Raw genomic sequence first — 25,295 nt, forward strand, 5'->3', positions numbered from 1 at the left:
AATGCATTTACTAATAAAGCATTTACATTTTTAAATTGCAGTTTGACTTGAAAACTTAAGACTGCAGCGCTCCGTTCATTTCCACTGAGAAACATTAACCTGCTGCTGCAAGTCTGGTTAAAGGAAATCTATTTGCTTTGCCAGATTTGATCATCTGATTGACAGAGTGAACGCATCACCTTGTCTGTGACAAACATCCTCAATGCTTTTCTGAGGATTAACCAGATCCTGTCAAGTGTATACTCGAGGGGTGTGGTGGGGTTGTGATTATGACAACCTAAAGGGAAACCTAAAAGCACCTGGGCTTAAGTCAACACAAGTCATTTTGAATCCACGTCAGCAGATTATAAACCACTGCCGACTTTCTGGACGGGAACAAAAAACAGGATGAATGCAGAAAAGGTTTACTCGAAATATTATTGTAAAATGTTATGGGGCGTATCATAAGCTTTTCTTGGCCCCTCAGTGAGAACGTCTGCATCTCTTTCTGCTGTAGCCTTCTCGCTTCACATTTCTTTGTTGGCCCCTGGTGGTGACTTCTCATACGAGCTGCTACTACAAACACCACTAGATGATAAAGAAAAGAAACTTTAATCTTCCCAAAGAGTTTACACAACATTCGCAATCCTTTCCTTCACCCAACATTTGTTAATGTTTCATCATTACAAAGGTAAAAGACCCACTAGCACATCAGCCTGTAGGTCTTCAGGAAAAACAGACAAAAACAAAGCCAAATGGCAGCATTGGTCGTAAACTACAAGGTGAAATAGAGAAAATTACAAATATATATCCATCTATTTCAGGGAAACAATAGATTGTTGTACAAGATTCACACTCTCAAACTGCTATGGTGAGCCATAGGAAAAGTACAAATCAACAAAGTGAGGACGTGACAGCTGGTTATCAATAACAGCGTACAGTATATCCTCTTTGAAAAATATACTTTTATGTAGCCCAATGAAACAAACTGAGCAGCTCAGACAAAAGATGCTTCTTTCAAATTTACAAAAAGTTAATCGTATTTTGGTTTCCCCCCCTCACATATCATACAGTTTTATTTAATTAGTCTCAAATGCATAAATGTGCATATGTGCAATATGGATAAATATCTTTGAAATCAGCAAGTCTTAAAACATATTTAGACTTTCTGAATGTTACTGGAGTGTGTTTTTAACACAGCTATCATGTGTGTGTTGTGTCGAGTGTTTAAACATGTACAGTTGTACAGGCTCTAACTGTACTGTCCTCTGAGAGTGTGTGTGTGAGTGTGTGTTTGGTCCATTCTCTTCCTTCAAGAGTTGGTCCTCAAAACTGGAAGTGAAAGCGCCTTTTTTCCAACAGCAAGATCAAATATTGAAGCGCGGCGGGGAAGAGAAGAACAAATTCAAGAATTCAAGGCACATTTAGTCACATAAGGCTGCTCCTTCATTGTCTCTGGAATCGAAGAGAATCAAACACTTTTACCCATTTAGCCAAATGCCAAACGGAGAATAATATCGATTAAATATAGCATCCTGTCGGCATAATCACTTCACAACATTTAGGATTTGTTGTGAACAGATGGATGAACAGAAAATAGGATTTTAACATATCAATTTAAAGAAATAGTTTTACATCTTGGGAAAGACTCTTATTTGTTTTTAGGTCGAGAGCTAGACGAGAAGATCAAAACCATTTTCATGTTTGTACATTTAATATAAAGCTACAGCCTGCAACTGGTTAGCTTAGCTTAGCATAAAGACTGGAATCAGGGGGAAACTGTTAGCCTAGCTCGGTCCTAAGGCACATAACCTCATTTAAAATCACATCTTTATTTTTTTACAGTTTTTTTTATGTTAGTGAGGTTATGAGGTGCTGGTAGGCTGAATTTTGTTCACCTTTGGAGAGAGCCAGGTTACCCTGACCGCTAACCGTTTTCAGTCTTTACGCTAAGCTAAGCTAACCATCTGTAGTCTTATATTGAACAAACTCTCAGCAAGAAAGCAAATAAGTGCATTTCCAAAAATGTTAAGCTACCACTTTAATCAGAGTTTTCTGGCCAGTTTGCATGCATGATCCATAAATCTGAATGCTGCTTCCTGATCAGATTTATCAACTGATAAAGAGTAAATGATGTGCAACAGGCAGTCGTTTTGATCCCGAAGCTGTCCTTACAGAGCCAACAAGTCTGCCGTGCTGAGATACAACATTCATATGCTGGATTGCAAAAGGCCATTTACAGTTTCCAAATGTGTTTACTGCAGCAACTCGTGTTCATCAGATGTATCAAACAGTTCAAAAGTGCGTTTCCTATGATTTCAAATCACTGCAAGACGAAAACGATGATTTAACAACAAGAGTAAAAGGATTGTAGGAAGTTTTTTTTTTTTTTTTCATTTTGCGTATTGAATTAAAAGATTAACAATTGTGAAAGTTTGAAAGGCAGTGACAGTCGAGTTGAAAAGGGAAAGGGAGGGTCCTGTAGATTTTGACATTTCCTGTCAAACTGAGCCGCTGGGGCTTCAAACGGAGTGATTAGTGCTCTTCCAGCCAAGATGGACTGTCCCCACCTGGCATTTTCAACTTGATGTGGAACTGCTTGAGTGTCTGTTCCAGCTGCTGTTGGTTTCCTGCGTAGTACGCAGCGATGGCATTGTGGAACAGGATGAGCTGGTTATGCAACACCTTCACCTGTTTGGGGACAGGAAATAAAGAGACGGTGAGCACACTTGGAATGTAAAGCCATTATGTGGGTGTCGAGCAGAAGAACTCTGAAGCCGACCTTGTTCTCTTCCAAGAACTTCAGCTTGACGGAGACGTCGTTTCGCATCCTCTCGTACTTCTCGCGGTGGATCTGGAACTGCTGCTGGGAGAGCTCGATCTTGGGCATGGTGGTGGCATCACGTGGCCCCAGATTCAACTCCTCCAGATCTGTACGGTACGCGTCATACTCAACCCTAGACGTGTAGTAATCAAAACGAACATCACTACAGCTTTAATATGCATTCATTCACATGTATGCTTAGAATATTTCTGTGCTGAAGTCACTGCTTGTATGAGAGTGGACATGTTAGCTTGCATTAGGAGTTAGTGGGCCTTCTTATTGTGAAGAATCAGCAAGTTCTGTTTTCACATGAAGCGTGTAAACATGGCGTTTGCCACTAAAGCTGTTAAATTTAAACATAATATCAACGCCTTTTCTTTATCACAAATAACACCCTTTGCAGTGCTTGAGGTAAGGACAGTAGAGTTTCTCTGGAGGTCTTTGATCTCAGAAAAGATCCAGAGAAACGTTTTCTCCAAACGGTTAGATGACATTTTGTGGTTTGGAGATGGTGCCCACACATGATCATGCATTACCTACCTGGCAAATTCATACTGTTTGATGTTAACCAGGGTGTCTTCAATTGTTTTGTCCACGAGTGTGTTCACACTGGAGATGAAGGAGTTGATGGCACCCAGCAGAGTGTCTCCGTTTTTGGACAAAAGCTTTTGGGTGTCAGCGTTGTAACCAAACTCCTCCTAAAGAACAGAGTCAAACTAGTTTTAGTGGATTTTGCTTATTTGGAGCCGTTGTCTGCAGTGGCTACTGCAGGTGCCAACATCATACGATACATTTTACAAATATACAGAAGTGATGGTGGTTGTCAAAACTATATGTGTGAAACAATGCTTGCATCAATCAAACACAAACATTTAATCTAAAGGGAGATCAATTCCTGGTTGTTTTCCTGCACAGGTTTGCATCTATGGCCGTCAAAAGAAGTGTCATCACTTGATCATTTTATCCCATTAGACATTTGTGTCAAATTGTCATAATTAGTATTTGAGTTATGGCCATTTTTTTGAGGTCACAGTGACCTTTGACCACCAAAATCTGATCGTTTCATCCTTGAGTTCAAGGGGACGTTTATGTCAAATTTGAAGAAATTCCCTTCTGGTGTGCCGTGATATCGCGTGCACAAGAATGGTCCGGGCATATGGACAACCCAAAAACATAATGCACTCACTCAAAAATGAGAAAGAATGCACTTGTTATTTGAATAATGGAGCAATAAAGATAAATCATCTAACACAATTAGAGGACTCAGAGGAAGCGGAGAACCCAAACTTCAATTATGCAAGACTCTTTACTGCCTTTTAAGCCATTACCTTGTGATGCTTCAATAGAATACAGATAAACAGTAATCTAAGGGATCAGAGTAGATGACCCACAAGTCAATACTGCATTATTTTATGACTCTTTGCCGGGACGCTGTGCCAGGATGATAACACGCCCCTTCCCGTTTATCCAACCCAATCTGATTGATTACAAGGCATGGAAATATATGGACTCACGTGCAGTTCTGGTGACTTGAGGCTGAGGTCGGCGAAGGCGTCGCCCAGCTGCCTCTGCGTCTGCATTATCTGGGACAGCTGACCGGACAGAGTCTGAGCCAGCTTGATTACATTCTGGTACTTTCTCTTATTGTCGCGGAGGACTTCGATTTGAGCCTCCAGCTCCAGGTCCACGGTCCTCGAGCCCCGACCCAGCTTCTCTGACAGGATCTGCCTGGTACACTGCAGAGGACAGAGCATTTTGAAACATTAGGAGTGACTGGAGGGAGGGAGTCGCTACAACACAGTCTAAAACAAGCAAGGATATCAACAATTTGTGTTTTTTTCAGTTTGGGGCATAGTTCACTTTTTCTGCCAACACCCTAATGAACAGAGAGAAGATACAGATTGAGAGCTGAGAGAAGAAGCAGGGTGAGGAGGGACATAACAGAATAAATCAAGGACAGAGAGGATTACTTTATATGTGTTGATGCTCCACTTCCTCACTAGGTCCAGTTTTTCCATGGTTGGGCTCTTTAAGTCATCTGAAAGGACCACCGCGTCACTCTTTGGCTCTGTATTCATCACGCCTGGACAATTAAAAGTCATTCACTTATTGGGTGATTAAGTTATTGGGTTTGCAGGCTAGAGAGCTGTGGTGAAAATGAAGGGAAGTACAATTTAAAGTGTTACAATCATCAAACAGCGTGATGAGGTTGTCATGTTAACACTGAAACTTTAACATTAAATTTAAGGCATTAGGAGAACGCTGATGACATCTATGGTTATTAAAATCACAATGAACATTAAAACACAATTAGTCATGACTTACCATTTTCAGAAAACAGTCACAGTAAAAGGGATGAAAAGTGCTTTATTGTGGTTTGGGCACAAGAGGGGAAATGCTGGAAGATTTTGAGTGCAGAAACTGACAAAATATATATAAAAGGATATCAGATAAGTAAAAAATATAGCTGAAATAATCATAATATTATTGTCAGTTGAAGGGCCCGTGTGAAGCATTACGGGGGATCTATTAGCAGAAATGTAATATAATATTCATAACTATGTTTTCCTTGGTGTAGAATCACCTTCATATTTACACAGGGAGCGGTTCCTCTTGACGGAGTCCGCCATGTTTCTACAGTAGCCCAGAATGGACAAACCAAACACTGGCTCGAGGGCCTTTCAAGTTTATGTGGTTGCAATCTGCAAGCACACTGTTAGATGCCACCAAATCCTACACGCTGTCCCTTTAAATATTTTAAATGTTTTTTTGATTTTATTAACCAATTGGTAGTAAAGGATTTTTGTCCTCACCAACTGAATGAGGGTTAAAAGCAGAGTGTAAAAAAATGATCCATTCTGTTCTATCTTTTACTAGTCTGACAACCTTTTGCAATATTTGTCACTTTCGGGACTCCATAGTGAGAGACTGGGGGAGACTATGGGTGCGAACTTTTGCAAGGACAAAAGGTTACAAGCAGGAAAACCCGCTGCGATTAAGTGTGAAAGCAGTTGTGTTCCCAGCCAAGCAAATGCTTTAGGCATCTAAAGGTTTCATCAGACCGAGAGATCCTGAGAAAATGACTCTAAGGGGTCATTCTCTAAAGACAAAGACTGGAGAACCAATAAACAAGAAAGGAGAAGAAGGAAGGTCTGATTCTGAATGGAGTGCAGCCTGTGGGAACAAGGAGCAGGTAAGAAACTGGTGAAAACCAAGAAAAGGTACGACAGGCCTGCGGTTAATTCAGTGTGCAAATGGTGACAATTCAGTATCATCTGATTCATACTCCTTTCGCTGCTGGTACCTTTCTCAGCCTGACTATCGCTGGAAGAGCGCGCCAGGCGGCTAGCAACAGCCGAGCTGGGAGCTACAGGTGTCACGGGAGACGCGGGCAGGCTTGCTGACCCTGGGAGATATTCAGAGTTACGATTCATTAGTATGTCACCACCCAGCCTACACAAGCGTAAAGGGGGGGGAACTTCTCATTGATGTTGGTTTCCTGTGCGTGTTTTTTCTTATCGCGGTGGCTCTCTCCATGTCGCAGGATGAACGTGTCAATGAACAAAAGCCTACCTCAACCAGTGTCAATAACATGGAAAATAGCCATGGCAACATGGTGGCAGACAGGCTACAACAGCTCCCCGCTCTATGGGGAGATTTGCATTTGTAACAAGGGCATGACGATGAATAGGACAGGAGGGTTACAACGTGGAGATCAGAGGAAAATTAAATTCAATTGGATGTTCACCTTTACAAATTCAAATTTCACTGAGATTAAAACCCAAAAAGTGGAGCACTGTGAATGCACGGAGAGAAAGATCGTCTGTAAACACAGAATGCTGCAAAGCGATCAGATAAACGGTGAGTAAGGAAACGGTGCATTACACAAGAAGGAGAGATGTGTTACCTTTGTACAGTCCTGATTCAATGATGCCTTCTGTTGTTGAAGCAAAGTTGCTGGAGGTGACACAGGACTCTGAAAGGTTTAGGGCCCCAGGGCCACTCGGGTAAGAGTCCTGTGAAAAATGAAATCAAACAGGGTTTATATCAATAGTTGATAGCAGACAGGGAACTTTAAGTACTTTCTGTATGTGTGTCACCAAACATTTTAAATTTACACACAAATAAGTACAATAGATTTAGATCAGCTCATCAATAAAAGCCTCAATAATCTCTCTGAAAGTCTTTTATTGTACGTTTACTTCAGTAAAAATGAATAAACATGCTCTCCAAACACCTGCTCCCTCCTGTCTGCTAACCTTTACTCATTGTTCAGCCGCACTTTGAATAAGTGATGTCTGTGCTTTCCCCTTAAACGGAAATATAATTGTATTATTTGGGGGAAATGCTTGATCGTGTAGAAGCACACATGTCATAACATGTACAGTACGTCACTAATGATTGACGTTAACTCACTGCAAACCTAAAGTAGCGAGCCGCAGCTGTACGGTGCACTGTCGATAAACCTGTGTATGCATTTTTACAATCAGTGGCTGATTTAACATCTTGAAGCTGCACACGTTCTTGTGGTTGTGGCATCTTCCCTGCCACAGACTGTCAGTGTGACTGTGGAGCCATTAGAGGTAAACAGCAGGCCATCTGGACGCACACTGCCTGCTCAGTCAGATGGATGAGGACGAGCGGGCACCCCGAGGTCTCCAACTAAAGCACTTCACTGCAGAAGGATCTGACCTAGAGTGTCTGAGAGTGTCCCTACTTCACAGAACAAAACCTATTTTGTAGATCTGACAGACAACCTAACAAGGGTTATGTTGTTTATACAAACACAATCTTTCAAAGAAAGGACTTTGAAGACCTCGTCAAAGTTTTTGTTTAAACTCATATTGACAATTACACAGTTTGGAGAGATGCTGTTCTCAAGACGAAGCCCTTACCCTCTGGAACAGGGTCTCAGGGCTCTGATCCAGGTCTCCATTGCTGGTGACTGGGATCTCAGCGGCTGAGCTTCTGTGGGACTCTTCAGTCATTGTGGCTTCCTATAACGAAGAGGGCGAAATGAAGCCGGTTATTCCTTTAAAGCTTTCCCAAACAACTTCAAAGAGAGAGAGAGAGAGACCGCCGTTAAGAAAAGAGGACTCAGGATCCAGGACACAATAGTTGTGGGCTGGCTGCCATCTTGTGGACACGGCCATGGTGGAAATCGGCAGCTCAACATTGATGATAAACGTTGTGGGTTCCATATAGTGATGACAGGATTGAGAGTGATATCTGGGCAAACACATTGGTGACAACAATTTGAAAGTTAAACACATACAATACAAAAATGACCACTGATTTCAGCTAAACTGTGCCACCCCAAGAAAATGTTTGCAATAAACATGCCTGTATTCAGGTAAATACTCCCTCTTTCTGTGATTTTTGTCATCAATTTTCAGGACAGAATGAAGATCTTAGTGAAGTATAAGTCAGTTATGTTGCAGCATTTAGCAGGATAGCTGAGGTTCTTGTGCAACAACTAGCATCAATTTTCGACACACCCCTATTTTACAACACTGTTTCTGTTTAATTACTAAACACTGCAGGATGGAATACGTTACAGATTGCATTGCACCATTGTCACTCTTTACATGCATACATTTAGTATCGTAAACGCATGATCTAATGCGTCATAAAGGTTTAGTGCATCATGGCTCCACCCATGCAAAAAAAAAAAAAAAAGAAAAGGGAATCAAGCCGTTATCTGTTAACATCTGCTGTTCTCCAATGCAATGTTTTGGACCGACAACATCTGGTTTCTCGTTGCCACGTTCATGTCAGCATTTCCTACATTTTACAGTGACATCAATATGTTCAGACCACATTAAACCCTGTGTGTCATGTTTTATAACTGGCCATTTTGTGGTCAAACTTGGAAAGATCCTGTGATGCAGCAAACACGCATGGAACAAAAAGAGCTGCTATAATCTTCATGAAAACATACAAATCATGGTTCCTCCTAATTGTGCCTGTGGATAAAAATGACACAGTGGCAACATCAGTTTTGTTCAGCCTATAATAAACTAGATGTCTGAAGATTCAGCTGTGTTAGTTTTAGTACAATTTATGGCCTAGTCACCGTGGACTTAGGAAGTAGGACACTGACCTAACACTGTAAGTGGAAACGCTTTACATGCGAGAGCTCTGAGAGGTCTGGTCGGGTAAAGCTGGTTAATGTGGATTAATGACACGCCTGGAAAAGAGGCCAACACAGAAACAATGTATTATAAAGCAATAAATCTGAATGTTCATCTGTGAACAAGCTCCTTCAGCTATAGGCGGACCTTGACGAGGGTCTTAAATAATGCAAATAGCTACCAGATCAAATGGTAATGAGATCTGGGACTGACTGACTGGTTTCACTGTGTGAGCAAAAAGGTGAGTTTAAAATCATAGGCTTATATTAATAACACATTACATATCAAAGCTAAAATGATGCATTTACTGACAGCAACAAGCTCATTCTATGAAAGAATGCTAAACTTAAAAGAGACAAAGATTTAAATGCGAGGTCCTTCTAAAATAAAGTAGTATATCTATAATATATAGTATATATATATAAGCTGTGTGGCAGGAAGTGATCACAACGTGTCATCTGATACTGTATGGGTTAAATCTCATGTAAAGAACCTGGTGTGTTAGGAAATCCTGCTCTCTGGAAGTCAAACTCGCCTCTACTAAAGCCAGAACCAAAAGAAGTCCTACATGCTCAACCAGAATATAACATATTAAAAAAAGACTAAAGTGTTCATGTTGGCATGTGTAACAAAGACTTTGTGTCATGTGACAAGACATAAATACTTAAAAGGCCATATGACGCCCGCATGCAGGCAGATCAACACAGACATGCACTGGTAGGCTTGTCCAGCAACCTACTGCAGATAAACTGCCCGATAATCCTCCGACATCAAGTTGAAACAGGTTGTCTGGGAGAGACACATCACCGATTGCATGCATTTCTAAAACGGGGAGTAAATTAAGACAGATTGTAATGACATTTGCTGACAAGCACCGTTTGTTTTCTTATTATTTAGCTGCGGTTGTTGCAGAACTATCTCAATTTAAGATGCATCTTATACTGCAACAGAACCGATTCAGCCGGGGAGGACCAGGGGTCTCAAAGCCAATACGACCCAACCCAACATCTGCAAACACTCTGCAAGAAAGTTTGGGAATAAATGTCAGCCTGCTGGAGCAAAGTGGCTGCAAATTAATCAGGCATATGAAAAGGCATTATACATGGCAAGTCATCGTGTGCCGATCCCTACAGTTCAGTCTCCTGGATACAAGCTAAAACAACGTGGGAGGAAGGGATAACAACAATATCCTAATTGTCCCAATTAGCTGGGTCAGCTGAAGAGGAAAGAATCATGGCTTGCCTCTCACAGTACAGAAGAACGTGACACAGCCGTGTTGCACAAAGCCGGGTTTAAGCTGCAGAAAGGACGGAAAACGTATCTTAACGTGAGACCCGACTACTACTGTGAGGCATTTAAGGCTACTAAATGAAGAGAAGATGATTTGAAATTCTTGCAATCTGACGTGCAATACTGGCACTTAACCCAAAAACGTGAATCAACAGCGTGAGGAGTCACACATTCCAGCAACACAAGAGTTGTGGGACTGCCAAGAAAATGTGCAGTCAGGACCCAAAATCTGTTTCACTCACCCAGTCACGTGTTTGACGGTATGTAGAATTTAAGAGCTCAATGTACCCAACTTACAAACAGGGATCCATTGTGAGGAAATGGTGTCATTTGCACATCATGTACACAAAGAGTCACTGTCCAAGAAAACAAGGCAACATGTAGAGAAGTGTATACTTACTGACTTGTACTTTACAATAGTATACATAGAGATTGCATGGTAATAAAGAACAATAAATCCTTCTCAACAATCACTTTGAGATAAGCCAGCATTTACACAAAGCAGAGGAAATGTACGAGGCCTTGATCGTCCCCAAACACGAAAGGCACCTCACAGAGAAGCACACGAGTAACAGAAAGCAAGCCACCAACGGCACCATCAACACAGAGCGACAGCTACACATTCCTAAAACCTCCAGCAAAGCACAATCAAATCTGAGACACCTCTACCGGGGCGAAGCAAATATGTTGAGGCCTCTGATTATAAATAGGAAAGAGACCACCACCATCACAGTAAGAAAAGATTGGAGAAGCAACATGAACAAGAGCACAGTAAGGAAGCGCTTAAGTGACGGTAAACATCACCTTTGTTTCAGTGTGAGACTCTCCACTTTCCTCGGGTGTTTCAGCGCTTTCAACATGACGATTTGTCTCCTGTCCCTCATGTTCTACACTGTCAGACATGTGTGCAGCATCGCTGTCACTGCACGTCACTGCACTCTCCCTCTGAATGCCCTCATCCGCCTCCAGAATGGCCTCGTCACCGTTTTCTGCATTTTCTTCAGCGCTGTCAATATCAATGTCGTACAGCACATCGTCTGTGTCATCTCTTCGCCTACTGTCATCTACACTCTCCTGTTTTTCATCCTCACTCAAACTCTCTTCCGATTTTTCAGCCCCCTCACAATCCATCTGAGAGTCCTCGGCTGAGGTCTTCCCCGATTCAGCCTCAAGACTAACTTCAGACATACCTGAAAACAGACAGATAGAAGGGTATAAATAGGTCCTACCGAGCCATCTGACAGCTTGTAGTAGCACCAAAACAGTACAATAAAAGGAGTGCAAAACAAACCAACTCACAGTTTGTACCTGGATGTGAATATTATTAGTTATTGGTTTATTTATTTGGATTGTTGAATGACATTTACTGCTACAACTGTTTTTTCTAAGCATCTGGAGCACCAGGACTGGTAAAACAGGTTTCTACTATTCCTGCCACGCTATTTTTAGACGGTAGCTGGAAATGACATATCTCCTTGCTAATTTTGTACAACACAAGACAAATATTAAATACATTATTGTGAGTGAAGGTATGCAGTATAGATAGCCTTAATTGTTACCACGGACAGATAACAGACTGATCATTTTGGCTCATGTCCTGCAAACCAAGCAAAGACTTATTTCCAACCAACACCATTTGTATCACTTTGTAACTTGCCTTAGTTTGTGATTTACAAATATAGACTACTTGATCTGGCCTTCATCAGTAAGACATATACAAACAAGCACATATCAGTTTGAAAACACTAAACCAACCTTCGCCTTGGACATATATACACACATGCGGGGCTCAGTGCTGGCAAGGCGGGGCTTAGTGCTGGCAATGCTAAGGTGTGAATTTCCAGGTTTTCAGCACCCTGCAGGAAGATATGAGCCATTTATATGTCGATTGCTATGTGAGATTGGGTACTTTAATGAAGAAACGACGTGGATGCCATTACTCGCACAGTTAGACAGTCACAAATGCGCAGCTGGTGGCACAATTAGCCTACCTGTTGCAGCACACAGTCACGTGACTGGCAAGGGCGTCCAAAAGTAATAAAGTACTTATAAATGCTGGTAACGACACATCATATGAGGAACTGCCAGTGTTATATTGCAAGGTTAAGGTTATTCGGAGAGCAAAACACTCGACAGACATTAACGTAGTTTAGCTTTAGGACGTCCACTAATTCTAGTTAACGTGTATCAGAGCAGCTGACGTGTTTGCTAACGTTAACCGAGCTAAACAGCAGACAACGAACCGATACTAAACTTAAATAAAGGCACTTTAAATGGCCGTTATAATAGTATTTCGCCAAGATGTGAAACTCTAAGGGAATGGCGATGCTCAAAACTTTTGGTCAACATTAACTCACCTGTCTGCGGTCGTGTGGCTAACTGTGTAGCTGCGAACGGTTAGCCGTTGTTCACTGAGATCCTCGGTACTGTACTGGGCGTCTTTTTTGAAAGGCAGTGTGCCTGATGCTAATGCAAACGTTGCATAGATATACTACCAATGTACCATCGATGGTCCTCGACTCTGCTTAACACTAGGCTTGCTGTTTGAACCCCGGAAAGACTGACCCAATGTGCGGGCCCTCGGCTGTCATCTGAAGCAGAGACCGCATCGTTTGCAAATCGCTGCATGCGCTCTCCCCCTGCTGTTAAAACATGCTCCTTGCAGTTTGTGTCCAAGGTCTAAAATAAGTTAAATTAATTTTATTCATTCATTCATTTTAAAATTACCAAATTTTGGGTAAAACACGACAGTGAACAGGCTAATATGCTGGTTAAGTCTTGCTCAAAAATGTGTATCTCAGCTACAACGGTACACCTTCTTCCACTGTAGCTTGCTACAATGTGATAATACACAACAAACTCCATTTCCCAGAAGCCCCGGGTACGTGGAACGCACAGTTGCGTTACAACGCAAACTGCCAAGTTGAGGCAGCACAGCTAGAGGCCATATTGGAATCTATGAAGTCGGGTTTTGCACTTTGATGGAACTGAGTGTCTAGTCGTTTTGGGGAGTCTCTAAATCGCTATCCCGGACTTATACCCGAGTGATCGCGCCAGTATTCCACTCGAGACCCTGCCAAGTGTGGACGGCACGTTGTCTCGCTTCTTTTGTGGAAAAAAAATGAGTCCAACCGATGCTAAACGAGGGGCTAAACGCAGGAAGAACAAGCGGGGCGGTGGCAGTAGTTGCAGTGCTGTCTGCAACACCAGCGGTGGCAAGGCCGGGGTTGCCTCGGCCCTTGGCTGTGCGGGAACAGCAACACCTGCCTCTGTCGTCAGTTTCTTAACAACTGGCAATACGGGCAACGGGAATATCGGGTCCATCACGGGCATAAACGGAGAGGTACGAGTGTCACGCGTTGTAAACCGGTGGATGTCAAAAACGGAGTGACTAGCTAGCAGCGCTATCAACGACACACATCTGATTTGGGCCCGACACTGATGCGAGGAGGGCAGCTAGCGAACTAACGTATGCGTAGCTGGACATTAACTGGCTTAATTACCGCTAATGCTGGTTGTTGCGCTTTGTGGTGTACAGTGCCAGCTAGCAAGTAGTCTAGCCGTGTAGTCAAACCGGCCTCGGTATATGGTATTACACTGTCGTAAACATTAGCGTTACGGCTACGTGTGTCGAACGCTGTGACTACCATCGTTAGCTCAAGTTAAGATATCACAGATGAATCGACAACAACTTAAGTCACTAAGAAGCGTTATTTATTAGCAAATGCAGTCCAGGTACGTTGGGTGGAGATTACATGGGCTAAACAAAAGATTTAGGAGAACCATAAGGTTCAACACAGTTGGACCATAAGGCTGCTTTTACGCAGATAAACATGAATGCTAGCTAATGCTAACAGTGAATAGTACTAACAACTTCAGCCCCGTCGGGCCTCGATGTGTACGAGCTGACCTTCCATTTTTCTTGCTTTATAAAGAATTTAACCTGGTTATATTCACCAGATAATAAGCTAAACAGACTAACCGCCTGCAGATATCTAAAGTAGCTTAGTTTTACGCCATTGGCACAAAAAAACTTTAAGTTACAGGGACACCATAAGATGTTAGCTAATTTCTTTGTAACTGACCTGTGTTTGAAAGTTAAACTTCAAGATGTAGATTCAAAAGTCCATTGGTTAGTTTTGGGGTCAATTAAGTCGATACGTTTTTACACAAATTGCCAAAAGAGCTAAGAAACCATAAAGTAGATATTACTAGGTACAAGTGGGGCCTGAACATCGGCTATGGACACATTGTGTTTATATTGTAGTCTGTGTCTTTCCTGAGCAGGCCTGACAGTATCACTTAACACATTTTAGAAGATTGTAAACTGTAATCTAGACTTCAAAACGTAATAATTACCGGTGCACTAACTCTGATTAATCAAGTGTGTCACTTCTATGTAAACATTGAGCTGTTTGTATCCCTCAGGTAAGCAACAGTGTTACACCACAGTTTACGGAAGGACCAGTGAATGCTGACTTCTCCGGGGTCCTTCAGGTAAGTTCACATCAGGTGTTTCAGAAGTTTATCTGAAGCCACAGTTAGATTTATCAAAAACGTACACCTTTACGCCAGAACCTTAGGCACACTAGAAGGGGAAGCACACTACAAGAAGGCTTAAAGTTGCTCTTTGTTTATTTGCCTTTACACATAACATTTTAAACGTTTAGTGTCTGAAGTGACATAACTGTCACAAATATCAAGAATATTCAATTCTGATGGGGCACCAAACGGTCTTGTGCTCTGCCACAGCATGACATCAAGATGGTTCAACATCTGTATTTGCACTACACATCTGGAACGTGGCTGGAACCGGTGTTGTCGTTTTGTGACAGCCCGCCCTAAGTGATCAATTGCAGCAGTGGTTCCCGTCTCTGCAGCATTTTTTTTGACAGCGGTGTTAGAAAGCTGCATATGCGTTATCAGCACTATGTTAGCATCTAGCCATATGTAAAGTGACTGTCATTGAAACATTGTCTTGAATGAAAAATTTGACCTAAACCAAACTTCATATTGTCCTGTCGTTAAGATCTTGGACAGTGAAATCAATATTCACAAACATGGATAACCAGCTAAACTGAATGTCACAGCATCGGGACGATTAATGGCGATATTATATCCAAATGAGTGCTTTTTGAATGTATGCCGTACCGCATATGAGGGACTGTGCCCATATCCCGGTAAAGTCTCTTGTCAAAAAGCCAAAATGTTCTTTCAAAACTAAATTAATCTCATTGACGGCTCTAACAAAAGTATTGACATGTGCGTTCAAATATGTTGTACTGCTTTTGTGCATCAATGTAGTAAGTAACCATTCATGCTGTAACAATGTGTTTTGCGTGTATTGTTAAGAATAAAATACTTTATTCAGCACATACAACAAATCCAATAAAGCACCCTGCGCGTTTACAAAATAGCTTTTGCTTTTATTTTTTTAATTTTGTGTTTTTGTTATGCTGACAAGAAATTACTCTAAATAAGTCAGGCAAAAAAAAGTCTCAATTATAATACTTAATAAATTGAAAGTCAAAATGTGAGGAACATTGCTTTTTTTGTTGTATTCAATTGTGACACAATTATACTGGATTGAACCAGATTATTTTAGTTGTTACGCCCCGTTTGGCCTTTGCAGTTTACCAAAATATACAGTCAAGATAAGAAATCCCCAGAAAATACCACTGCTGGAGGAGTGAATCAAGCTGAGTGACCCACAACTCCCACAGATTGAGAAACTCATGGAAACTCCTGGTACACCTATAAACTGTTGCTGAAATAGATGCAAAGCAACCTTTTCCTTTTTTTAAATCCCCAAAGGCATTTTCCTCTCTGACAAACTGCACCAATGTGGAGATCATTGAAACTCCTGACTGGTAATTATGTGTTTGTGCCACACTGTGGTTCACTCACTGAGGAGGCTGCACATGAAGAAAAAGTTTCGGTGTTTTAATGGCGGTTTACACAGCTGGTGTACCCAGAATGCAATGCCTTACAAAGGAAGAGAGTGTGACCTACCTTGATATCAAGCAGACATACTGCATTGCAGACTGGTTCATCCTGGAGACAGTTATTTTCAATTTGCACATTATTTTTTAGTTTCGTTTGACAATCCATATTGATTTACATGTTTTTGAAAATTATAATTAAATATTATAATTATTATTTATGTGAATGTTTGTGTGGCCGGGTACCTTATGATTTATTCTTCCTCCTACTAAATACTCGCCACAGACCCCGTTCACGTTCGGCTTGAACCAGAGGGCTCCCTACACGGCTGGCGATAGCTGCCTCTTATGCCGATGTGAGCGCAAAGACAGTTGCGTGCCTCCAGAGGCAGGGATCGCGGGCCAGAACGGTACGGCACAGCCCAACAAGACACCCAGCGCCCTCCAGCTGCCTCTGTGGGTGTGCTCCGACTGCAGGCGCACAGTGGAGAAGGAGGACCGACACACTGCTCTGGAGCAGTCTTTGGGGGTAAGACACCCAGGTAGAGAGAGTTTTGAAGGTGTTGGAAGTTCAAAGATGATGGGCAAAAAGTTTGCGTGTGCAGTGAGGAAAAAACTGCGGGTCCTGTAGTTCTTTGGAGTCCGTGGAATCATTCAAACATCATCCGTCTCAGCAGTGATACATCTGCCGTTTAACTCGCACAGCTGCAGCCAGTCTTTCAGGGGATGGTGTAGCTCTCGTGTTCACATCCGTTTCTTTGCCAGAAAAGCAGAGCAACCAGAAATAACAGCTGTTAAAAACAAATAACAAAAACGTTACAAACATTCTCTAATTTCATATTTTGACTTTGCTTCACTTTGAACTACAGCTAGTTAACAGTAACTAGGCCATAGAATGCAAATGATGTCAAGTTCTTAAAACAAAGGACAATGCAGTGGATCAACGACTATATTCTTTTCAGTATGTGTAACCGTAACTGTTGTTAACACTTTGTAGTTGGATTTGCTTTACACGTCAGAGCATGACTGTAATTATGCTCTCTGGCCTATGTTGTGTGAATGCCACGATGTCTGAGACTAATGCCTCTTCAAATACAGAGCGTCTTTATGTTAGACAGCCTGGCTATGTGCTCAGCTTGTGTCTTTGTCAGGACAACACCAATATAGAAGTGGAAACATCTTGTGATTAAACATTGAATTGTTTTTACCTGTGTGCTTTGATTAAGTGCAAGTTGTGAGCAGTTATTTGTTGTATAGACTCGAAGCAGTAGTTTCATATTCCATATTTCATTTTTTTTAGCAGAGCCAAAGGCTGACTGTCGTCACTGTTTACACATTTCTGCTGTGTTGTGTGTTTGCTACATTTTGGTTGTGTGAACTGAGCCTCAAGTAAACTCTTGTCAATCAGAAATAATGTGTAGTCATCTCTGCCGACTACAATTATTGTATTTACACAGAGGTACATTCTGCGTCATTTTGCTGCTTGCACATTGATGACGTGTCTCTGAGTTCTGGGAAGTTCCTGAATCATTACTCAAGCACATACTTAGATTAGGAAACCAAAAATGTGAAATTAAAAACGGCAAATAGGGAGTTCCATATTGTAGCAGAATTTCAAAAGTAACACGTGCGTGTTAGGTGCAATATTTCTTTACTACAATGACACATGGGCTCAAAGACATACACTGCCTTACTGACCTGTTATACTACGTTTACACTTGTACATATGCAAGTCAATTGTTAACACTAGTCAAAGTTGTACAACTCTAAACTGTATTGAGTACCTCGTGCGGTTGTAGCTGTTGCATTGTTGAGCTGGTTCATATACTATACGATAAGGCTTTATATTAAGGCTGTCAGGTATGTCAGAGCGGTGGGTTTCCTTGTTGTGGGTGTGCCTTGGCTGTCTGGCTTGGGTTTGGTTTCCTCATTAATGTATTGTTCCTCTGCATCCTCACAGCAGTGGGGTTGATGCTGACTCTAAATATCATGGCGCTGTAGTAAACCGAGCCAAACCACTGGAAAGCTTTTACTGTGAAGCAGCTGCAGGAAGATCCGAAATTCAACATCACAGCTCCAGCAGCTTGTCCATGATTAGACCAGCCCAGCCCGGCTCCTATCGTATTTACATAGGTGTGTATCTTAATAAGGGATTCAAGTAAGAAACACTTACCCCATGACGTTCCTGTTGGGGCACAAGACTCTCTCCTTGGATTGGCCGATCCCAGCTTCTGTGCCTGGACTTCTTCTGTTGTCGGCTCACAGAACATCTTTCTTCTTTGTTGCTGCCGTAGTGAACAAGGAGGAAAATAATGCTGAGGTACTCAATGTCCAGACGTCTGTGACATTCCATCTTCATACAGATATTACTCCTAAATACATTATATTATGCTATGCTAACAGTTACTGTGTTAGTCATATGATGTGTCGTTGCAGCATGTTTTGGACTTAAGACATCAAAACCTCCATTATCTTAAGCTGCTTATCATGTTCAGGTTTGTGGGGGGGGGACGGGGACGTGGAGAACATGAGGCGAAAGTGCCAGCCCACTACACACCACTGTGCAGCCCATATCAATCAAGAGAAATAATTGTGACTTGACAAACAACGCAGCAAGTGCTAAATTGAGGAAAGCATCAAAAGTGTTCTGTATCTCAGTGGGCCGTTTGTGATATTTCCCCACAGAGCCAGGACTTCCTTTTGCACATGCCCGTGGGTAACGGAAACCTGGCCCAGGAGGCAGCCACAGGGGACCGACTGACCACTGCTGTGCCGACACTACCCATGCTCCCTGCCCCGGACCTCACCGCACCAATGCCCGCTGATACAGTGTGCAGCTGTGACGCCTGCAACGAGAGACGGTCAGTTCAGAGTGATTGCCATTCGAAAGGGAATTCAATTCTAATGCACTGTTAAATCTTTATTCCAAGCTCTTAATGAATTCATGTCCTGAATAACAGGGAGATCTCTGCTGAATCAGAGAGGGAGTCACAGCAGCTACAGAACCACTGGTCGGAGGTTCGCTACCTGGTGCGCTGCATCTACCGTCAGACTGGAACACCATTAGCAGATGACCATGACCAGCCCCTAGAGAGAGACAAGGAGGGCATGAAGGAGCTTGTCGATAGGTAAAACGCCTCTGTTTTAGGTGTTTGTCCACTAGGGGCCGCTATTGAACTGTAGATGCATTAAATAAGCCTTTTGTAAGAACAATCAGGCCTGACAGCCTTTGAAGGGAATGATGTCAACAAGTCGAAACTACTTCCATCTCGACTGTATCGGTCAGATTAAAAGCCCCATCAAATCTCATCGTTATGTCTTTGCTTTTATTTCTCTCTCTCTCCCCCCCCCCCCGGTAGACTCTGTGAGAAGGACCCTTACCAGCTCTATCAACGGTTGGAGCAGCAGGCGCGTGAATACGTTTTGGAAATGAAGGTGCGGCTACTGAAGCACCTATCTACAGGACCCAAGACTACAGGACCAGCGGGGACTGTGGCTGCAGCCTTGGGTCCTCCTCAGGCCTACCAGTTAATTTCCCTGCTGCTGGAGGAGTACAACGCCCTCTGTCAAGCTGCACGCACCATCAGCAGCTTCCTGCTCACCCTGGTCAGTTTGTCTTTTGTGTCGCTGCAGCTATACAGAGATAGTGTGGTAGCTGTCCTGCAGGTGGCATCACAGGCTGACAATGATTTTAAAATGTTTTTTTCTCCTCCAGGAAAATGAGCACCTTCAGAAATTCCAGGTGACGTGGGAGCTGCACAACAAGCACCTTTTTGAGAATCTGGTGTTCTCTGAACCGATCTTGCACAGCAGTTTACCTGCACTGGTTGCACAGCTGAAGTAAGATATAGTTGTACTAGTGTAATGAAAGATATCCATCATTGTCACGTAATCTGATATTCCTGACCCAAATTGGACCGATTTGCCACATTCAGTGTTTCAGAAGTTTGCTTTTCAAATGAACAGTTGACCTTTGTGAACACAAATTCTACACACGTCTTGTCCATTAAACCATACAAGTGTCTTTGTCTTATTCTGCCTCTTTTTTAAAATGTTTTTTAGACATGGCACAGCCTCTCACGATTCATACAATGAAGATATGTACAGGACCTTGTTAGAAAGCTACCATCAGCTGCAGCAGGAGATGGCTTCGGTGGCTACTGAATGGCAGGAGTGTGAGAAGAGGATTGATGACTATGTAGATGAACAGGTATGCACATCCTAGGCAGAATAAACCCATTTGATACAGGAAATAACAGTACTTTTATAAAAAGGTGGTACTTTGTGAAGATGGTGTAATTAACGCTCTAAGGATGTGACTCTTTTGCAGCTGCTTTTTAAGGTGGAGGGTCAGAGTCTCACCAACCAAAGAACAGAGCCACACAAGTCTTTGATAAGCAAAAACGTAAGAGACTTGAGAATGACGTCTGAACACAGTCATATTGTAATTTCTTTCATTTATGAAAGTTCACGCTCTTCTGTCCATTTCCAGACTTTGAAGACGAAGCAGCGAATGCTGAAGGAGGACTGGGAGTTCTTTAAGCAGAGAAGATTTATAGAAGAACAGGTACACAACAATATTACGGAGCCGTCGTAGCAGATTTTAAATGCGTGTAGTTCTGCGCCTCAGAGCAGTTTCTAAAATTGTGTTCTCTTTATAGTTGCCCAACAGTAAGAAGCCCCCCACCGGAGAACACAACTTCACAGACACGATGAGAATGCTCTCATCTCGTCTGAGTATTCCAGACTGCCCAAACTGCAATTATCGAAGAAGGTGAGTTTCCACGACTCAGTGGTTTGTCTGGACTGAGATCACGTCACTTCCAACGGCCAGCGCTTCTCCACTATCGCGCCATTAAGAGCTAGGGCCGTCTTCCAGCCAGATGTTGTTGATGGCCGCGTGGGCCTTGAGGAGCTAAAACCAAAAACCTTTGCATTCCTACTATTGCACGGATACTCTCACACGATTTCCCTAAAACCCACCTAGAGTTCGATGTTGATGGATGCGTCTATAACTGTTACTAAAACGATTATCCAAAGTAAGGCCATTATGAGCTCGACTTTTAGTTCTGCCCCCTTTATCCCCAATATGTGAGGTTCCGCAATAATTTGTTCTTATTAGCTTTTCTTGATATTGTATTATGTCAACAATCTAATTTTGAGATGTTGTAACTAAAACATTAAGAGACATGAGTTCAACTCCGTATGTCACCGTGAATACTTAATAACAAATATTAAGAAAATACTCTCATAAGTATTGCAATATTAAGACTCTGTACTACTGACTACCAACAGGTGCACGTGTGATGACTGTAGTCTCTCCCACATCCTGACCTGTGGCATCATGGACTCTCCCATCGCCGAGGACCTCCACATCAAGCTGCCCCTGCAAGGGGAACCTCACCGCGACTACCTGGCAGAGGTGCACCCTCCCAGCCTCTCCTCCGGCAGCTCAGCCTCTGGCTCCAACTCCAGTTCTCCCATCACCATTCAGCAGCATCCAAGGCTCATTCTGCCCGAAGGAGATCCCAACACTTTGTAAGTTAGCCGGTCGCTGTCCCATCAAAATGGTTGTAACGACTCATCTAAGCACTGTTCATTCAGATCAGAACCGCTTCCTATAAACAATAATTCCCCCCTCTGTCACTTTTCCGCGAACACCACTACTCATTTCCCTCTTCTTTTAGTATTAGTGATGATGACGACGAAGTGCCTCCGTTGTCCAGTAAGTTCGGGGACATCTACCCTATGACTGGTTATGTGGAGAACAGTGTTGTGACCGCTGCTGTGAACGGCCTCCATAATGACATCAATGGGGAATGTGAAAATGTGGAACGAAAGGCAGGGGTGAGTTCTGTGCTCGCTGTTTTATATTACTTTTTTTTAAAAAAAGCCCACGATTAGTTGTGAATTTCCCTCCCGAGTTTCTGAATGATGAAACTGACGTTCATTATGAGTGGGCTACCGGCTTTTGTGTGCTGTTCCTCACCTGTTTCCTAATTGGGTCTTCTCATTTCTGTCTCAGTCTCCTCACAGGACCAGCAGCAGCAGCTCATCAGAGGGTGACGAGGAGGAAGTTGATGGGGAGGTCGGTGGGGAGCCCAGAGACCAGCTGGAGGAGCTTTCCTCAGGAAAGACCATCAGCCCTCCTTACAACCACCAACAGGTGTGGTAACACCTTTTAATAAGCTTTCTTTGTTACACAGTTATGCCTTAAAGTATGTTTTCATAATGAAATGAGCACTGAAAGCTTGAAAGATTACTGAAATGATTCATGGATTGACGAAATTGCTGCTGATAAAATCTTCTGTCGAACGACTAATTGTTTCAGTATAAATATAACTAGATGATAATCTTACAAGGGCAGGGTAGAGGAACACACACCAGAATAAACGCACGCGACATATTTTGAATTTGTCTTCCCACTCTCAGGTAGAACAGGTCCAGCATGCCTGCGAATGCCACGTGTGCAACCAAGACCCCAGCTCCTCCACCCTGGGCCCTGCCACATGCCTGCCCCCTAGTCGCCTCCACGCTGCACCTCCTCCCACTGTTGGACACCAGTTCTTCACAGACAGCAAGACACCCCCTACCCACCCTGCCCTCCACCTCTACCCCCACATCCACGGCCACCTGCCCCTACACAACTTCTCCCGGCCCCTGCTGCACCCCACGCTCTACCCTCCCAGTCCTCCTCTCACACACAACAAGGTGAGGACAAGTACAACACTAAGGCTACATATAAATGATCTTCTTCCTGATTACTTTCTTTATCTCGTGTGTATAATTATAGCTATGAGAGTCCCTTTAAGGGAAATCTATTCATTTCCTTATCACTGGGGATTTTTGAAGTTTACAGGAACAATACTGAGCTTCATTGTATTCTAGTTTCACTTTGTCATTTTAATTCTTCGCCACCAGGAGTCAGGCTGAACCCAGTCCAAGTAGAAAGCAAACCAAAACTGTATTCTCCACCAGCTCAAAGCAGTTTCTCATAATCCCAACCTAGTGACATGATTTGTTTTGTAACTTATTTCTTCTTTCCTTTTAAGCCTTTGCCCCCAAACCCCACATCAAACCACTCAGCGGCCAAGCAGCCGGCCTTCAGCCCGTCGTTACCGGAGCATGTTTACCAGAACTGCTTTGGCGGTGCATGTGGAGCGGGCGACTGGAACAGCTCGCTGCAGTGCCTCTCGCTCAAGTTTGAGAACCTTTGGGATGCTGCTGTGATGAAGAGCTGGAATCCATCTGTCCTGTTGCCCGAGTCCCTTCCAGGTGAGCCTCTCTGGTACTGCAGAAATAATCCATATAAAATGCAGCAAGTCAAACACTGTTAAAATCACGAGGTTGTCCGATTTATTATTTATCAACAGGTGACATGCTCGGCCCACCCCTCGCTGACATGCCCCTCCCCCCAACATCATCGATCGGCCCCCAAGGGGACCACCCCTCCCTGCCCACCCCTCTGCCCCCTTCCTGCTCCGCTTCCTCGTCATTGTCATCGTCTTCATCATCGTCTTCGTCGTCGTCATCATGCTCCTCTTCCGAAGCCAAACAGCAGAAGAAGAGTGGCGCCAAGAAGAAGTGTCTCTACAATTTCCAGGATGCCTTCATGGAGACCAACCGAGTAGTGATGGCCACCTCCGCCTCCACGTCCTCTGTGTCTTGCACTGCCACCACTGTCCAGTCAAGTAATAACCCACCCATCCACCTAGCATCTAAAAGACCCAACTCTTTAGGTAATATAGGCTGTAGGAGCAACGCTTTGGGAATTACAGTTTTGACCACATAACACAAAACAAAATTCAAGGATATATTCAGATTTTAACTTGTTTCTTACAAATATGAGTGCTAGTTAATTCTCTGATATTTGTTGCTAACTTTTCCTTTTGTGTGATAACTTTGTGATTACCTGCATGTTTTTAAGAACAAAGAAGAACGAGACAATGCTCTCATCCAATATATCTTTTGTCTCCTCTAGACGATGTATTTCACAATCTAGGTAAAGAGGACCATAGGCAACCCGCTCCAGCCCCCCCTAGAAACTGTCCCACAGGACTCACCTCCCTCCCTCCACTCTCCGCCCCCACCCTGCCCCCAGCACCCACCACGCACCTTCCCACAATGGGATCCCAGCCCTTTCCAAAGATGGCTGCCCCAGCCCCGGACTTCATGGAGACCCACCAGGGTTTGTGCCTCCCGCCCGCCGAGCCGCCGGCCTCCTCAGCTGATGGTCCCGTCAGTGCCCCACCCAGTGTCTGCAGGTAAGACCACCACCGTGTCCTACAGGCTCATAAAGGACATTAATCAAGCATAATTGATTGGAAATATGATTTTGTCGTTTGTGATGAAAAGAAGTATCTTTTGGGACCAGTTTTAAGTACAATTCTTTTCAGTGATCCTGACTGTGAAGGCCATCGCTGTGAGGGGAATGGGGCGTACGAGCACCAGCCGTACGATGGGGAGGAGAGTCAGGACGAGGACAGCTGCTCCGAGCACAGCTCTTCCACTTCCACCTCCACAAACCAGAAAGAAGGAAAGTACTGTGACTGCTGCTACTGCGAGTTCTTCGGGCATGGCGGGGTAAGAGGCACACATTTATTCCTCACTGAAGTTATTAGCATGTTCACCTCAAATTTACATGTTTTTTTTTTTGGGGCGGATGCTGATTTGGGTGCTTTTTGAATTTCAATTCTGCATTCAATTTGTTTCAAGCTAAGAATCTAGAGAATCATAGAGTATTAGCTTAATGTAATCATTTATTTGTTCTCTGTTTCGTTCCCAGCCCCCAGCTGCTCCTACCAGTCGAAACTATGCAGAGATGCGAGAGAAGCTGCGCTTGCGTCTGACCAAACGTAAGGAGGAGCAGCCTAAACGGGAGGAGCAGCAGCAACCAGTGATGGAGCGAGATGGAGGAGTGGAGGACCACAGGCGGGTGGAGGACTTATTGCAGTTCATCAATAGTGCTGACAATAAACCTGCCTCCAGTTCTAAAGCAGCCAAACGGGCCAGGCATAAACAGAAGAAGGTAAACAGTAGCAATGACCTCCTGTGTGTGTGTGTGTGTGTGTGTATGTGTGTGTGTGTGTGTGTGTGTGTGTGTGTGTGTGTGTGTGTCTGTGCGTG

General features: G+C 43.3%; 2 protein-coding genes across 6 annotated transcripts in view; one reads left to right on the forward strand and one right to left on the reverse strand.

Annotated features, from left to right (window-relative positions):
• Positions 1 to 575: 575 nt before the first annotated feature.
• arfip1 (ADP-ribosylation factor interacting protein 1 (arfaptin 1)) lies at positions 576 to 13,040 on the reverse strand. Of its 4 annotated transcripts, XM_031863313.1 has the most exons (10): positions 12,585 to 13,040; positions 11,032 to 11,417; positions 7,699 to 7,800; positions 6,711 to 6,819; positions 6,108 to 6,209; positions 4,774 to 4,886; positions 4,318 to 4,539; positions 3,344 to 3,501; positions 2,762 to 2,936; positions 576 to 2,670 (listed from the first exon to the last, which is right to left on the reverse strand). In XM_031863313.1, exons 2-10 carry the CDS (start codon positions 11,413 to 11,415, stop codon positions 2,515 to 2,517), a joined length of 1,521 nt encoding a protein of 506 aa, XP_031719173.1. In that variant the 5' UTR covers positions 11,416 to 11,417; positions 12,585 to 13,040; the 3' UTR covers positions 576 to 2,514. The 4 variants fall into 4 exon arrangements, with proteins under 4 accessions (XP_031719173.1, XP_031719171.1, XP_031719174.1 ...); XM_031863311.1 differs by having other exon boundaries at positions 11,032 to 13,040; XM_031863314.1 differs by lacking the exon at positions 11,032 to 11,417 and having other exon boundaries at positions 12,585 to 13,036.
• A 114-nt stretch (positions 13,041 to 13,154) lies between these two features.
• fam193a (family with sequence similarity 193 member A) overlaps positions 13,155 to 25,295 on the forward strand; it is a 14,524-nt gene continuing 2,383 nt past the window's right edge. The window contains exons 1-20 of one of the 2 annotated variants that reach the window (XM_031863316.1): positions 13,155 to 13,570; positions 14,656 to 14,724; positions 16,456 to 16,698; positions 18,855 to 19,030; positions 19,130 to 19,297; positions 19,529 to 19,775; positions 19,885 to 20,009; positions 20,232 to 20,379; positions 20,500 to 20,574; positions 20,662 to 20,736; positions 20,831 to 20,943; positions 21,465 to 21,707; positions 21,857 to 22,016; positions 22,195 to 22,335; positions 22,602 to 22,880; positions 23,222 to 23,444; positions 23,543 to 23,908; positions 24,151 to 24,433; positions 24,566 to 24,752; positions 24,955 to 25,197. In XM_031863316.1, coding sequence (XP_031719176.1) covers positions 13,349 to 13,570; positions 14,656 to 14,724; positions 16,456 to 16,698; positions 18,855 to 19,030; positions 19,130 to 19,297; positions 19,529 to 19,775; positions 19,885 to 20,009; positions 20,232 to 20,379; positions 20,500 to 20,574; positions 20,662 to 20,736; positions 20,831 to 20,943; positions 21,465 to 21,707; positions 21,857 to 22,016; positions 22,195 to 22,335; positions 22,602 to 22,880; positions 23,222 to 23,444; positions 23,543 to 23,908; positions 24,151 to 24,433; positions 24,566 to 24,752; positions 24,955 to 25,197 — 3,786 coding nt within the window. In that variant the 5' untranslated portion in view covers positions 13,155 to 13,348. The remainder of the gene's footprint in view (positions 13,571 to 14,655; positions 14,725 to 16,455; positions 16,699 to 18,854; positions 19,031 to 19,129; positions 19,298 to 19,528; positions 19,776 to 19,884; positions 20,010 to 20,231; positions 20,380 to 20,499; positions 20,575 to 20,661; positions 20,737 to 20,830; positions 20,944 to 21,464; positions 21,708 to 21,856; positions 22,017 to 22,194; positions 22,336 to 22,601; positions 22,881 to 23,221; positions 23,445 to 23,542; positions 23,909 to 24,150; positions 24,434 to 24,565; positions 24,753 to 24,954; positions 25,198 to 25,295) is intronic. The other variant, XM_031863317.1, reaches the window with a different exon arrangement.

This window comes from Anarrhichthys ocellatus, unplaced genomic scaffold, assembly GCF_004355925.1.
Source record: "Anarrhichthys ocellatus isolate YVR2014 unplaced genomic scaffold, GSC_Weel_1.0 scaffold28, whole genome shotgun sequence".
NCBI lineage: Eukaryota > Metazoa > Chordata > Actinopteri > Perciformes > Anarhichadidae > Anarrhichthys > Anarrhichthys ocellatus.

Excerpts from the sequence above, each read along its gene's own strand:
- arfip1 (XM_031863311.1), bottom strand. The coding sequence starts at position 11,619 with ATGCTTAGAAAAAACAGTTGTAGCAGTAAATGTCATTCAACAATCCAA. Across the intron at positions 4,887-6,107 it reads CGATAGTCAGGCTGAGAAAG|GCGTGATGAATACAGAGCCA; the intron begins GTACCAGCAGCG and ends TTAATTGTCCAG. Across the intron at positions 3,502-4,317 it reads TCAAGTCACCAGAACTGCAC|GAGGAGTTTGGTTACAACGC; the intron begins GTGAGTCCATAT and ends TCTGTTCTTTAG.